Genomic DNA, 16,633 nt, shown 5'->3' on the forward strand with positions numbered 1-16,633 from the left:
CTTTTAGAGTGAAGAAACATTTCCAGTGTGTTTTGCAGATCTCTGCAATGATTGTTGCTGTGCAGTTTGCTTTGACAGTTGGCCCTCCATGGGTGATGAGTCCTGTGGTGAGCTGTTCCTGATTTCACATCTCAATAACTTTGCTTCTGGAGCTCCCGTTCTGGATGACAGAGCTACACTATTACAGTGCCCCTATATCATTCAGGAGTTCAAAGGGGTCTTGATTTAGCCTAATTAAGCCCTAATTAATGCATGTGGAGATGTTTCAGCAGAAATAAATTAAATAACTTTAGTTTTATCCTGGTCATAGCTGTTACCTCAAGAATGTAGCGGTAGTATTAAAGCTGAAGAGGTGCTTTGTAGGGTTGCCAGGATTTCCTTGGGGGGTGAGACCAATGCATAAAGTGAGAAAAACCTGCTGATCTCTGTGCTTAGCCACATCTATGGGGGTAAGTTGTGCTATTTTACATGTGTATATGTGTGAAATAACATCTGGATTTTGTGAGTCCTCTTAAAAACTGATGAGGTTAAGCCTTGCAAGTCCCAGGGATGAAAGCTTAACTTAAATCCAGCTACACTTGTTCCTGACCCTTGTATGTTAGGGCACCCACACAATTCCTTATTTCCCCTGTGTACATTTCATACACACACACACACACATTTATATGTGTAATATATTCAATAGATAGGCATTAAAGTATTTAAATTTCTAAAAAGTATTAACTTTGTATACAGTGAGATTTTCAACAGTATTTTATTGTGCTTTGCTGAATTCTGCACTCTTTTGTAGTAAAGTCAGCTTGAAATCATTTAGATGAGCTTAATGAAGTTGGGATTTATATTGCTCTGATAGTGGAGTGTACCTTATGCTTATTTTTCTTCTTCCATCAAGCTATTCCTGATTTTTGGCACACATGCAGCAACAGGTGTGACCATGAGTAATAAAATCTTTACACCTGCAATGACTCACAGAAGAAACTTCTTGCCAAACAGGTGTTTATGTAGTTATGGTGACTGTAGTTTAAAATTTTATTGCTCTAGCCTCTCAAGTCAAGTGTCAACCTACTGTCAGTGGTTATTTCACTCTCTGAATAAGTGGCCCTGAATTCAGGCAGGGTAGTAGCAAAGATATAAAAGCAAAGTGTGATTGTCAAAGGAGGATGATGCAATCAAATGTGTCTCTTAAGTGTCAGAATAGCAGCATGAAGGTATATGAGGTCACTTCTAGAGAGGATTCAGCATGAAGCTATAACGAAAATTATCTCTAGCATTAAAAAATCCTGCTGTGGCAACCATGAGCTAATGCAGTTTCTGGGTTTTTAGGATCCTTCAGCATCAGTCTGACAGAACAGTCAGGGAGGACAGAATTGCTGGTTCAGGGGGTATGTAGAATGTAACCCAGCTGAGCTGGAAACTTTGTCATGGGCTGCCTTGTGCCTTGTCCTGACAGCAACAGCAGTTATTCATCCCTCCCAGCTGTGACCCATATATTCCACGGTGGCCTTTTTCTTCTCCACTTGACTCTGGAGGCTTAGATGGTTTTCATCTTTGATTCCTGAGCCTCATGCTGTCCTTAGACTTTCCTTCACAGTTTCCAGAAGCACCTTCACCTAAGTCTGAAAGGTTTCTCCAGCCACCTCTTGCAGATGACTCCTCTCTGTGCTGGGGCACTGTGCCTCCCCTCTCCTGGGACCCAGCTCTAACACTGTAGCCACATTCCCCATTAGTTTCATTTTACTGTCTTCTGCTGCCAACTGCTTGCTCTTTAGTCTTCTAAGGAAGGTGACAGGTAAGGAGAAATGACAAGTGATGCCTGACTTCATTTCTTTTTGTAGATTGTCTGTTGGTCATGTGGATAATAATGGTTTGCAATCAGAGAATTTCTCCATCAGTGCTTTAAACCTCGTGCCCAAACAGCTCTGGTCCCTTCCAGCTAGAGTCAGATCTTTTGGGTCAGGGATTAAGATTTAAAAAGAATCTGTGACAATAAATTGTTCCTTCTCCCAGAATAAATGATAACAAAATTTCCCTCTTGTTCAGATCTGATTGTTTTCTGTATTTTAGACATGGCACAGTGATAAGTCATAGCCCACCTTTGCCTAGCAGGACACTTATGATTTCCTTGGTGAAATGCCATCACTTTTAATTTAAGTTATTCTGTTGTCATCCAAATTTAAACCACAATATGAAGTCTCAACTTCTAGACCATCCTTTTATGAAAACTTTCTATGTTTTTGTGTGATATTTTAGTTGATAATGAATAAGAGAATAAATGCAGCTGTGTTTTAGAGCCCAAAGTGATGCATATGCCAAAAGTAGCTTGTGGAAGATAAATAGTTCTGCCTCTGTGGTCTACCACTGCTGGTGTCCTGAATTTACATAGAGGGGCAATGTTCAAAAGCTTCTTTTTTATTATTATTAGCAAAATAAAAAATGACTGTCCTTAAAGTGAGGCCAAGAAAAATGTACATCTGACCTTTTTAGTTTTCAGTTGTGGAATGTGATGACAGTTGATACCAATCATTATTTTAAATGTTCTTCCCTCGAGCCTTCTTAATTACAGGGGGATTCGCAGAGAAGCTCCAGCAAGTTTTTGCATCCTTTTTATTACTTGTAAGTTAAAGAAATAGGCACCTCAGCTGCCTTTCTCTGTCATTGCTTAGGGAAAAACAAAAATGCTTTTAAAAACATATATTTTTTCAGCAATATGAGCTAAGAAGTGATGTGAAATGCAGTGTTTCTCATGGAAGTTCTGCTCACTAACAGCCAACATTTTAGATGCCTCTTTAGACTTTTATCCAGGACCTTGGTGCATTAGGACTGCACTGGAAATATTGCTAGAGCAGCCTAATTTTTTTCATTATTTAGGCATTTCCTGTCTTAACTGAAAGCAAGGAAATGGTCATGAGGAAAATAAAAAACTGACACCATGTTCTCCAAGTCTTTAGTCAGCTGCAGAGGACTGCACTGAGTTTAGTTTTCAGTTCAGATTTGATTTGGTTGAGTTGGACTGCTCTGTCCCAGTTTTGTCATCAGTAGTTTAGGTCACTGCTTCATTTCCCAGGTCATCCTACACTTGCTTTTACAGCATGTGCCAGGTGAATGCACATTTCCATTAGTGCTGGACTGATAACAGTGCAGCATGGACATGCCCTCTGCTGCAGCTGTACTGTCTTCATTATTTATACCTGCTCAGATGAGTATAGGAGCAATTTAGTTTAATGTAGCATTGAGAAGAATGACTGGGTAAAAATTCTGATTATAAAAAGTTGTACCTGCTCAAATTTGCATTTTCCATTTTTTTTTAAAAAAGAGGAGTCTTGTCTATGTACTTAAAGACCTCAGAGAATTTTCAGTTATCACTATCCTGTCCATTATAAATTGCTGATGATCTACAAAGGATTGTGGTACAAGTACTTTGATGCCCCTTGATCCTGACCTGAGATGACTCTGAGTGTGTGCCCAAGACAGAGTGAGTTTACTTCAGGGAAGTATTGTGTCCAAAGCATTACCATGTGTATTAATACCTCACATCTGAGGCTGATGGAGTTGGCTTTAATGACCTGTCACAGGCTTTGGTTTTGCATGTTCAAGATAAGGTAAAAATAAAAAAAGCCCCATCTGCCTGAGCTCAAAATGTAGATAAAAATCAGCTCTCTCAGTGTTCAGTCAGCTCCTTGCTCTGCTTTTAGCAGTCTCCACTGGCATCTGTTGAAGGTACTTAATGTGACTTGAACATGATCATCCTTGGAGAAGTTTTATAGTTTAGGATTTCAGTAGGTAAATAGTCACATGACAAGTTTAGCAAATGCCAAGGTACAATAAAAAGTATTTTTTGTGTTCATTTTTATCTTGCACTTCACTGAAAAAATACCAGACACTAATATTCAACACAAAAACCTCAATTCTAATATAGCCTAGCTGTAAGTCAAAGAAAAAAATGCTTAGAATTTTCTGATTTTCTTTATAAATCAGTTGGTTGCTAAGTGAAATTATTTCTGTGGTTCAAAATTTCCTTTAATTTATACAAGATTTCAAAAGAATGTTTTTGAAATACATTATTTTTTAGAATGTTTAAATGCACTCAACTAACAGTACACTAACACTAATTTCTGGTATGATGCTGTCATGCTTTTATCAAGAGAAGTTAGTACTTTCAGACTATAAACTTAGGTATGGTTAGAAGACCAACCAACTATTTTCAACTATAAATGTCCATCCATTTTATTTTTCCAATTAGGTACATAAGTATAAGTGGACCTAATTTTATTTTTTTTTTAACACAGAAGAAGAAAGTAATCATTCTGTTAAGCCTATGCAAACTGGCCTTGATCCAATAAAGCACTTAAGCACAAGTTTCCCTCTGAACACATTGACATCCTGTTGACTTCAAAGCACAGCTAATATGCTTAAGTTAGGCTCATCCTTCAGCGTTTCATTGGATGAGGGTGATCTTGCCACCCTAGGTAGTTTGCATGGCTGTCTTTGAAAAGACTGTGAGCTCTGATGTTCTGGGATTAGGCTGATTCTGCCTGTTGGGGTAAGAGAAAGCCTTCCTTTGCAGCTGTTCCCACAGAATGGCCATTAGAATTTATATCAGAAGCATCTGGACATTGGCTCCCACCAGCTGTGCCATCGGACTCAGCAGGCTGTTAGATTGTTCCTGACCTGGCATTTGCTCAGATTTGATCACTGTAGGACACAGACATCCATTGTTAAACAGTATTTTGCAATAAAAATCAATCTGGCCATGTTGGAAGGTGCTCAGACTTGTGAAGGGATGAGCATTAGGAGCTCTCGGTGTCAGGAGGAGCTGGGGATAGTGTGCCTTTTCCTGAAGCCTGTTGTGAGCTCTAAACAAAAATTCTGAAACAGTTTAAGGAAACTTTGATGGGCTTAGATATATTTATCTTTGTAGCAGAGCTGTAAAGCTATTTAATTGACATCTCCTTAAAGAATAACCAGTTAATCTTTTAACCTCTGTTGGAAACTCTTTTCCACAGGAAAAAGTCTCTTTTGGGGTCTGTCCCAGTCATGGCCTGGGTGACTATCCCAAGGACTGACTTAGGGTATCCTTGCAGGTTATCCAGCCTTCTATTCTATTTGATTCTTCCTCTGTGTATACTGGCAAAAAATTATTGGCAAGATGATAAACTGCACAGAATCAAGCCACACTGTTGATATTTTTCTGTGCTTACTGTGTATGCAGTGTGTAAATACTGATTTTTGTCTTACACAACTGTTCTTTTTTTTGTAAGGGCAGTTTTCATGCAGTAAGGAAAGAATAATTCTTTACCCAAGATAAGGGCCAAATCTTTGAATCAGAATTTGGATCTTTCTTTCCAAACATTGATCAAATTATCCTCCTGCTATTGGTCAAATATCTCCTGCTGGTGTTTTGATCATCAGCTACATTTGGACACATAATAAAGAGCAACTGCAACCTTTTCATGGGGAAAAAAAGTTCTAGGAAATTCTTTATTTGATTTCTTATAAAGTACCCCCCAGAGTCACACAGGATGACTTTATTAATGAAATTCAACCCCTTGGCTCTAGTGCCATTTTGAAAATTACTATCAGGTATTAATGTGACCCTCAAAGTCAGAGAATATTATAACAAATTCATGACCTGTAAAACAAGATTTTACTGTAGTTCATTAGGATCATAAATGCTTTCTAATAAAAATGATAAACTGTAGCCTGGTAGACCTCTTTATGGAAGATGAGAGGCTGTTTGCAGGATTGAATCTGAAGAGAGCCTGCAGCGGTGTGCAATGGATATGGTTCCATTTGAAAAGTGCTTCTCTTCTCTCTGGTTGCTGATTATTAGTATGAAATAAGGTGAGGACCTCTCAGATTTAAGCAGATTGCAAATATACTTTTGGCATATGCCCAAGTCTGTGTACCTGGAGAGCTGTTTTATATTGTATGGATACATCTTCCTGGAGTCTCTTCTTTTTTCACTGCTGGAGGAGACTGAGAGAAGATTTAGGTGTTTTTCTTCTTCCTCAGAAAAGGATACAGCTTTCCCTGTTCCCTGTGATTCTTTCTCCTCTTCTCCTACATCTTCTTGTGTGAATTTTGGTAAACGGTCTGGGATGAGAGAGTCAAGTGAGCGACTTAAGATACTTGATTATGCGTTCTATTTAAGCGTCAGTATTATGTATTGTCTGCTCTGTATATAAACACACATTTATGTGTGTTGGCTGTGCTTCAGCTGTGCACACACATTACATGGAATAAATGACAGTGCTGTGATGATCTGCAGGTTTATCCCTGAGCCCTGGTCTCCATGCAGTGCCACATGTGGCAGTGGCATCCAGGTGCGAGAGGTGAAGTGCCGGATTCTTCTTGCGTTTACTCAGACCGAGGTGGAGCTGCCCGAGGAGGAATGTGAAGATGAGAAGCCAGCCACAGAACGAGTCTGTCACCAGGTGTCCTGTGACAGTGATCCTGTCCCCTACACACCAGAATTTCCTCATGCTGAAGATGGCAGTGTGATTTATGACTGGGAATATATTGGGTTCACTCCATGTTCAGCCACGTGTCTTGGAGGTACCTTTTATTTTTTCTTAATTTATCCTGTGTTGTAAGAATTTGGCATTGTTTGGCATTGTTGCATCTCCTGTTAGCATTGCCCTGAAGTCACTATGTTGATCTGTAGGAAAACCCACAGCTACAAGCTTTAACATATTTTTGGCTATCAATAGAGCATTTCAAACCACTTTCTTTCCTTCAGCAAACACTCACTGGGTTAAGTAAGGTGCAGGAAGTTGATACAGCAACTTGCTTTAATCTTGCTGCTGCAGGAGTGCCAGGCTGTCTGTGGTACCACTGCATTTAATGCATCAGTGGTGGAAATGTTTAGATGAGCTACCTTTTTCTAGGAACCAAAATTGTGTGATTTCAGAGTAAAAATTCCCATGCTTATTCTTTTCTTCCAAAATGCTGCCATTTTCTGCAGAACAGTAGGAATAGAGAGCTGTAATTAGGGATACTTGCTTCCAGCCCGGCCGGCGTGAAGATCAAACGGGAGCTGGTTTGGGTCTGGGTGCACTGTATCACTGCAAAGGAACTCTGTGCCATACATCTGTCTGCAAGTAGTTAGGCACATTCCTTCTTGGATGTAATCGAATCTCCCTGTCGTAGTAAGTACATGTTACCAGACAAGGCTGCTGGTGTTGCTACCACTTACTGTACTTTGGGACTGAGCACAAGTGAGTTATGAAGTGTTAAGTGGAGGCAGTGGAATTGTGAACACACCTATATATGACAGGATTGCTGACATCAGTGGGAAGTGAAGACAGTTGTACCCATAGAAGAATTAAAAAATGTAGGAAAAAGGGAAAACAGAAACAATTGGAAGTGGAGAGCGAGATAGAGCTTGCAGACAGCAGCCTGCTTTGTGCTATTCACCAGCTCAAAGCTGGAAGACAGAAGCTGGGAGGGATGCCCTCAGCAGGATGGTAAGTGACTGATAGTTCCTCCTTTATCTTTTAACACTGCTGCTTACCGAGGGGGTTGCTCCACAGGAACAGCAGCACCTGTGATCACAAAAGCTGGAACATCCCATTCCCTGCAGTGGGCGTCATGACTGACTAAGGAGGAGAGACTGTAGTCCAAGTATGTTTGTAGAAGCATGAGATGGTTGTGACAGCTATTGTGGCTGTCTGTTTCCTATTTTAATAAGAGAAATGTTTTCAGAAATAAGGAAATTGTACTGCAAAGCAGAAGAAAACTTTCATTATTTCTAAATCTGTAGTTCTGGTATCTCAACTGATTTTTGTAGCATACAACCATTTTCTTGCCATCTTAAATCCACTTTACTGATTTTTAGCCAATGTCATTGCCAGAGGTGTTCTAAAAGTCCAGGGTTTTTGAATTTTGAGGATATCATGAGATAAGTAGTCTGAAATAATCTCTAGTCTTTGCCTGCTATTTCACATGTACATGTTTGCATTCTGCATCTTCAAGGGTGTGTTTGTCCTTGCAAAATCATCCCCATAGAAATTACACTAGGTGTGCTCGCTGATGGTAATTTAAGGAGCCTGCACTAAACACAGCAGTTTGATTGGAAGGAACTTCAAAATGACTGATGAGCAGAATCTCATGTTCAGCTTAATGTTGTTCCTGAGGGAGCCAAGTATGAATTCTGTTGTTGACTTCTGACCCTTTCACGGATTTGTGAGGTTCCCTGACCCAGAATTGTCCTATAAGGTGTTCAAGTAATCTAACAATTTTTTTGCTATGCAGTAGAAATTACTCACTTGAATAAGTTTGAAAGAAAATATCTGTTTGTGTTTTTAAGACTTCTGTGGTATCACTGGTACTGTGTCTAGACATTTTCCTTACATGATGCTCCTGGGAAATGTGGGAAGTTGTCAGGGTATTTTATCAATGAGCAGCTTCAGAAGCCCCCATGTTGCTGTGCTAGTTAGGTGATTTTTCCTTTCTATCAGCCCTGGTCTTCTGGCTGCCTTGGCAAAGGCTTTCAAACAGACCAAAAATTACCTGCCGATAAATAGTTTTAAGGGAACCAGACATCTCTTCTGTTTCCAACTCACTGCAATGTACTAACTAATGATCTCACTGTCTACTATTTTTCCATTGTGTAGTTCAAAGGAGCTGATCCATTTCTGCTAAGTTTTATGTTCAAATCTCATTTCAATTAGATGAACTCTTTCATTATAAGAAATAAATGTTGTCTGAGTTTGGAATAACCCAGTGCAATGTAAATTATATTAGGTACATTTTCTCTAGTATGTATGCATCTAGCAGTGGCTATTAAAACAAATTCCTGTGGATTTCTGTATCCTCGGAACTCCCTACCCCCGTTTCTTACTGCTTAACTCTTTCTGAATGAGGGAAAATTCTGCAGGGTCTAAGTAGGCTGGAAGCTTTTCTAGCCACTATTTGAGCAAAGTCCGAATCTCTCTTTCAGAGCTTGTCACTTGCACCTTTTTTTTAATCCTCACACAGACTAGACTTGTAATTCAGTCTCCTCTGGTCCCTCTGCAAAGCAGATGAAAAAATGCAGATGGAAACATTGGGGTTTTTTGGGTATTAGGCTTACAAAGGGTGATTTGCAAGGCGTTATCTAAACCTCATCTTTCCAGTTCTAGAGCAGCAGTCCCACCAGTCTGGGGTCACTTGTGTGCTTTCTGCACCAAACCTCCGTGCCTTCCCACGCAGCATGTGAAGAGCCAAACTAGTTGAGGTTTTGAGAGCAGCTGAGTTGTTTTATGCCTCTTAGCATAATTAATGCTTCCTTCATCAGTCTTTCCATGAGTGTAAATAAAAGTTGTGGAGGCCTGTTAGTCATAGGCAGACATCACCTTTAATACTCGTAGGAAGCTCTGTAACCAGTCTGAAATCTAAAGATCTGGTTTTTTATTCAGTGCCTGAAGAAATCCCAAACTGAAAACAAGCCAGCTGTGTGCTTGGGGATCACAAAATTTGCCTTCATTTTCCCTGAATGTTTTTTTGGGTTTCTTTGCTTTTGTTTTTGTTTTCTTTTAAATCTGAAAGATCTAATTTCTTCTAAAGAACTCTGGCCACCATGTGAGAGTCCCAGCTGTAAATTCAATTTACATAATATCATCAGTTGGGAATCAATGATCATTATGAGAAAGAAGAATATGCCTGAAGAGAAATGGGTTTTTTTTGCAGTCTATAGCATTTCTTTAGTCTTGTCAATCATTTAACTACTCAACAATATTTTAAAGGGATGTTTTTATTTTAAAAATCACTGAACATTTTCTTGTTTAGATATACCTTTATTTGCAAGAGGCAGATTTTGGTTGTTAAATGCAATTATTATTATTATTATTATTATTATTATTATTATTATTATTATTATTATTATTATTATTATTATTATTATTTACATCCCATATTCTTCAAAACCACCTAAAGTCATTACATTAGCCTAAAAACGATGAGATTAAGCAATAAATAACATATGCACTTCCTGTTATTTCCTCTATAGCCTCTGTGGCTTTGATAACTTCAGACTGCAGTCGTGTTTTCAGGCTTTTGTCTGGACCATAAGGGCTAAAAGTTTACCATTTTGTTTATGAGAAACCTGAGATTCTTAGAATATTAGTGGATTCTAGCCAAATTTAACGGCTCTAAAAAAAAGAATGGCAGTTCAGAGAGTCACATATAAAGCTGAGAGAATTTGCTCTCAGCTTGTGTTGGAGTCACCTTGATAACTGGTCACTCCTATCATTTGTTTCATAATCTGCAGATGTTCTTTACTCTCAGAGAAGTATAAAACAGATGCACAGGGAGGCTCAAGGATATGCAGAATTTGGCATTTCTTCTGAGTTATTTTCAGCTTATAGTACATATTTTGAAGAAGCCACCAAACTGAGACTGTCTGATGTAAATAAATGTCCTTCTTCTTCCAGGTATAGAGAATACATCCACCTTCTTAATGTTTGCACAGCAGCTTTCCACCCCCATTTTCTTTGTACTTTAAAAATGCAGGAACAGAAATTCTGGGCTTAATTCAAACATTTTGATCTTTTAACACAGCTTCAAGCACTGTATATTTCATTGCACAGAAAAGATTGTAAAAGAATGTAAATGTATGTGGTTTGAATGCTGGGTTAAAGTAGAAAATATTCTGTTTCACTGAATAGTAGGGTAATTACTACAATAGTGCATCAGATTACTGTAAAAATACTTAATGCTCCCTGCTGCATACATAATGTTTTAGTTAAATTATCTACTATGTTTATTTTATAAGCCAAGAAAGTCATACATGTAAAACTTTGCTTGTTTGAATAATAGATTTTTTCCATTTTCCAATTGACATAGAATAAGTTTATCTGTGATTGAAGTTCCCAGCTAATGGAAAATTATAGTTTGGGGTGAGAAATCTGATTAATTGTGAAGACATTTTGACAGTTAAGTTCAAGCAAATTTAACATCAATTAAGTGCAGTTATTTATTGAATAGAGTTCTTGAACTGAGAATGAAGGAACGGGAAGGGACTTCGTGGTAGGTTTTTAACAGCCCTTTAGTATCCTTTTTGTACTTACAGCATCAAAACAAGGTGCAAGTTCACTTTCATTGAGGCCCCTGTGGGGAAGAATTGCTAAAGCAGTTTGTGCTCTGTACTTCAGTCAAATGAAAAACACACCACATATCAATATTTTCTTCCCTTAATGTGATTAAAGCTCTGCTGGTCCTGCTGCAAGGCAGGAATGGTTTAATGAACTTCAGGTGGCAATCTGTAGTCAGACCTCATCACCTGGAATGGCATGCCTTTTGTTCATTTGGCTGGCCAATTCAGCTTATGTAACACCAAGGTAAAAAGTTCCCATGACATTCTTGCCAATTTAGATGGTCTGAGGTGAATTTCATTTCATTCCCCTCCCTTGTGTGAGATGTTAAGACGATTCTTTGTGTTGCAGCCTGTTCCAGAGCAGAAGCATAACCTTGGTTTTCTCACAGCAACACTGGGAGGTCAGGAAAGCTAAAGCTTGGCAGCATAGGGTAGATTATGACCTAAAATATAGATTATGTGGATGCTTGGCATCAACTTGATTACTTGTCTAGTAAGGCAAATCTGTTTCTGTCAGAACCCAACTCTAAATGCTTCCTTCTCTCCTGTAGACAGCCAAATGTGCATTTCCTTTGTAAGGGGAAAGGGAAGCCACTCCTGTTAAGCAAACACTTGAGAATTGACTGGAACAACAGCTTTTGATTCCCCTACTTATATAAGAAAAATATTATGTTTATTGTTTTGTCATCTTTGGGCATTTTCATGTCTGTATTACAGTCATGGTATTTGTTGTTAAATATCTATTCTCAGTCTGACTAGTAGGATTGTTTTCCCACAATGCACGTGTTCTATGTTAATGGAATTATCAATACTTTGATACAAGAGAACTGAATAGGCCATCAATCATTTTTAAAGTCAGGTCTTTCATTCTATAAAAATTCATCACTTTGTAGATGTAGTCAAAACATTTATATAACAAGGTCTTTCTGGGCTGTAAATGATTCCCAGAGGGGGTCTCAAGGTGTACCAGAGAGCCTGGAAGAAATCGGAATCTGTGTTATTCTGAGAATCGCTACTGCTTTGCCCCTGCTGAGGTGTCTGAAGCAGCTGGACTGGCTCAAGTGGGATTGTGGCCTGGGCTGGCCGATACACTGGACTGAGGCAAAATTGTTTAGAGATGGAGGGAACATCTTTGGTTTATGAACAAAATGACAGTGCTTGTGTAAAGGAGAGAAATATTGGCCTGGGGTGGAACCTTCTGTGTCGGGTATTCCAGCCCACTGGAATCAGAATGGCTGTGGTCAGCAGTGTCCTCACAAAATCCCTGAAGATAAGTGAAAGATATGAAAGAAAGGAATTTCCATACAGTTCTGTGATAACTTTTCAAGAGCCATTTTTACCTGGAAACAATAAAGGTATTTTATGATTTCAGCTCTTTGGTTCTATAGGATTTGGATCATTAGCACTGCTTGTAGAGAACATCCCAGATACACAGAATCTACCAGGCATATCACAACCATCTTGTATTTTATGTGCATGTGAGTGAGCTTTGAAATTGAGCAAGGCTTTCATACTAAAAAATATGATATAAAAAATTGGATAATTGCATAAGTTTAAAATAGAAGTAGTTCACTGAATGTGTACTCACTAAGCTGTCTTGTTCTAAAGGAAACTTATATTACGTTTCATTTTGCTCATAGAAATTTGAGCATTAGTAATCTTCCATGCTTTAGTAATAAGATCCAGGTAGCAAGAACTGCAGATCAGAAGGTGCCAAGAATGGTAACGAGTGAGGAAAGCTCTAGGCTGAGTCAGATTTGCTGCCTTCAGCAAAACCATTGCATCTCTTGGCCACTGAGAATGGCTGACTAAACACAGAACGTTTCTCCTGACTATAGCTTTGCATTTTTATAACAATTTTTTCAGATCTTTAGCTCTTTATGGAAGGCAAGGTAAGTGAGAAGGAATCACTTTTACCTCAATTTTGGCAATGGAGGTAGTAGTTGGTTTAGGATCATTACAGAGCCAGCAGATGCAGCCTCTGGTAATAGCCTGACAGAAAAACCTGATTTTCTAATTGGTTTTCAGAGTAGTAGAATATCAAATCAAGACTTTTAAATATCACAGAAGTAAAGTTAAGATATAATTCACAAATACCATCTGAGTACTAAATATGTAAACTGTCTCTGCATTCCTTTTCACTTGAGGCGTTACTTTAAAGCCTGCTATCTAATTCCGTGCATTTTTACTGAGTATTATTCAAGAGCAAGCTTTACAGAAATCTGTTCCACCTTCAGTGTTTCATGGGTGCTTTCCTTTCAAATGCAGGCACACAGGAAGCCATTGCCATGTGTCTGCACGTGGACACAAAACAAGGTGTCAATGAAACCCTGTGTGACAATTCCAAGAGGCCACCCCCGATGACTCGGACCTGCAACACCAAGCTCTGTCCCCCAAGGTACCCTGCAGTAATGGAATCATGTCTGGCAAAGGAAGGGTTAATGGGACTTAAATAAACATTGGCTTTCTCAGAAAGGGTTCAGATTGCAGGACTGTGGTCATGCTTTTGGGATGGAATTTCACTTTTTCTGTTTTCAACAAGCTTTTGGGATTGGGGTGTTTTTTTGGTCTTGTTCACTCCCTTTCCACTCTTCATATCTCACTGATGAAATAGGGGACATTTTCTGAAATAAATCTCTTCCATGTTGAATATCTGCCAGGGTTGGAAAAAGAGCTTTAACTCTCCTAGTGGTAGAAGGAAAATGTTTAGGATATTTCAACAAAAAAAATTTGAAGGTATTTACTTTTTATCTTTATTGAATAAAAAAAAAATATGAAATTATGATTTAAAGGCATCTTAATTTAATGCTTTTTTAGTAGCCCCACATAGTTCTTATGTTTATTTGGAGATTCTGGGGAATGAACAAATCCAGTCTAAATCCAAGAAAAACTCTAGTTCATTTGATCACTTGAAAGGGCCGTATGTGAAATTTTGATGTGTGCTGACTTATTTGCCCATTTCTGATCTCTGACGTCCCAGATCCTTTTTTAATTGTTTCTATGTATTTGCAGAAACCTGCTCTTGTTAAATCTAGGGAAGACGTTAACAGGAACAGGATGTTTTATAGAAAGTATATATACATTTAAAGGAAGTTTTGTAAATATGAGAAAGGTCTATTTACATATTTACATTTATCAATGTAAACATCAGCAGGTTGCCAACAGGCTCTTTTTAAGAGGAGCACTCTAAAGGTAAATACTGGAGTTAAACTTGTCTGACAATGACAGTTTATTGTTAATAAATTCTGCATTTGCTTGTTACCTGCAAGTTTATAAATCCAATTTATACTTTCGTGCTCCAGCCAAACCCAAGGGGTGTTCTAGCCATTGACCAATAACTGCAGCTGTGCTTTTTGCTAGGCTCTGTTTGGATAAGACTGTTCCTTCCCCAGTCTGGGGGTGTTGCTGAAGGTGAGTTTTGGCTGTGTTTTTGGGACAGGTGGCAGAGCGGTCCCTGGAGCCGCTGCTCGGCATCCTGTGGGGTGGGGATCCAGACAAGGGACGTGTCCTGCCAGCAGCCCGGAGCATCCACCCCTGCCACCCACCACTGCAAGGACCCAAAGCCTCACTCTTTACAAGCCTGTAACCAGATCGATTGTCCCCCTGCTTGGCACGCTGAGGAATGGCAGCAGGTATGGCTGGGTCACAGAAAGGGTTTAAATGTGTTCTTCTGGCCAGGGTCGTGAAACTCTCCAGCACAGAAGGCAGCTCCCGACCTTCTGTGTGTGTTTCAAATTCCAGCAGTAGAACAAACCAACCCAAAAGCACTGCTTTAGACTCCTGTGGCAATGGGTAGTCACAGGATGAGGTGGAAGTAGTTGTTAGGATTTCAGAAGGCTGGATACCTGTTATTCCATACATCATCTCTCTCTCCCTGTGCTCTCTAAACACAATAACTTGCTTTTTTTTTTTTTTTTTCTTTTATGTATTAAGTGGTGAGGGACATAGATTTGTGCATAATATGTATGTATTTCTCTAAGATTTCTACTTCTGTGCATTCAGGTGATATGTTTGACATTTGAACTCCAGTTCTCCTCATCTCTAATATGTTAAATATTTTAACAGATGAATTTTCCATGCTGCTTGAATTTTCAATGAAAGTAGGTGTCATTTTCCCGAGAGCACAGATGTCCATGCAGGTGTAAATGCTGTACTTAATTCTTGTCCTCCTTAGTGCTCACGTACCTGTGGAGGAGGGATTCAGACCCGCAGAGTGTCCTGTAAGCAGCTGCTGACGGATGGAAGCTTCCTGAAACACCCTGACGACACCTGCCAGGAACCCAAATTGCCAACTAGTAAAGCATGTGCAAGAGTTGATTGTCCTCCTCAGCTGGTCTTTGGAGAATGGTCCAAGGTGAGCAAACCTCAATAATGGTGAACCCAAACCCTCCATTGTAACAACAGCTCTGAAGGTTTCTGCCTGTGAACGAGCTTTTGGAGCTGCCAGGGCAGCTGGAGCTGTCACAAGGCCTGTGCTGCACTAAACTGTGCATCCCTGCCTGCAGCCAGACTGATCACAGCCCGCTCCTGGGCAACGCTTCAGTCACTGAAGGACACTGCGTGCTTTCTACCAGACATATTTAACTATCAATAATTTCATGGTGCAGCTTCTAAAAAGCAAATCTCTGCATTATTCTGGAATATATTCTTCTCCCTTCCTGCTTAATGCAAGCTTGCTACCACTCCCCATTCAAAATTAATTAGAAAATTGAATTTAGAAGCTGCAATTACAGTTTCATGCAATAGAACCTAAGAGAGAGGGTTGAGAGACTTGGCAGAGACTGTTTAGAACCTGCTGAATTGTTTCTGTCAGGTACCAGATCTCATTGCTCTCTTTTGCCCATGGCTAGGCATAAATACTGTCATGTTTTTTTAATTCATGACTTGCTTGCTGGAAAAACTGTCCATCTTATATTCTTATTGCCTGGAAAAGTGGAGAGAGTTTCATAACTAATATTAATCTAACAACTAGATAACACAAGGATTCCTAATGAAGCAGAGTGTGTGTACTCTTTCAGAATTAAAAAAATTAAAAAAAAAAAAATTAAAAAAAACCTACCACAAAACAAACTAGTTTAAAATTAGCATGTGTTGTGTGGAGCACCAAGTTTAGCTTGACTGCATCCTTCCTTTCACAGTGCTCAGTAAGCTGCGGTGTTGGAATCCAGAGAAGGAAACTTGCCTGCCAAAACCTAACAGCAAAGGGGCAATATGTCACATTAAATGGATCAATGTGCAGTGGTCTGTCTCCTTCACTGCTTGTAAGGTCTTGTCAGATGAATGCCTGCAACAGTAAGTATGTGACTTTATCTGGTTCCTTGCTGATTTGGAATGATCTGTTTATAAAGAGAAATCTCTACACACATTAATTCACTCATCTCCCTGTACTATCACAACATAACAGGCACAAACTGAGTGTCCACTATTAACAGGATCGCTTTTATTTTTATTTCTGCCATTCAGAAACAAAGGTTATGATCTCAAGAAGTAGTTTTTGAATATATGTTATGGTACATATCTCTCACCCTCACTGCTACACACAATTTGATCTGATTTTTC

The 16,633-nt window shown here is 39.2% G+C and overlaps 1 protein-coding gene across 3 annotated transcripts in view; it reads left to right on the forward strand.

Moving 5' to 3' along the window:
• Positions 1-16,633, forward strand: part of ADAMTSL3 (ADAMTS like 3) — a 177,077-nt gene that overhangs the window by 129,372 nt on the left and 31,072 nt on the right. For all 3 annotated transcript variants that reach the window (XM_015639396.3, XM_015639392.3, XM_015639391.3), the window contains 5 exons: positions 6,269-6,555; positions 13,343-13,472; positions 14,514-14,706; positions 15,249-15,428; positions 16,213-16,366. In XM_015639396.3, the coding sequence (XP_015494882.1) occupies positions 6,269-6,555; positions 13,343-13,472; positions 14,514-14,706; positions 15,249-15,428; positions 16,213-16,366 (944 nt within the window). The remainder of the gene's footprint in view (positions 1-6,268; positions 6,556-13,342; positions 13,473-14,513; positions 14,707-15,248; positions 15,429-16,212; positions 16,367-16,633) is intronic.

Source organism: Parus major, chromosome 10, assembly GCF_001522545.3.
Source record: "Parus major isolate Abel chromosome 10, Parus_major1.1, whole genome shotgun sequence".
NCBI lineage: Eukaryota > Metazoa > Chordata > Aves > Passeriformes > Paridae > Parus > Parus major.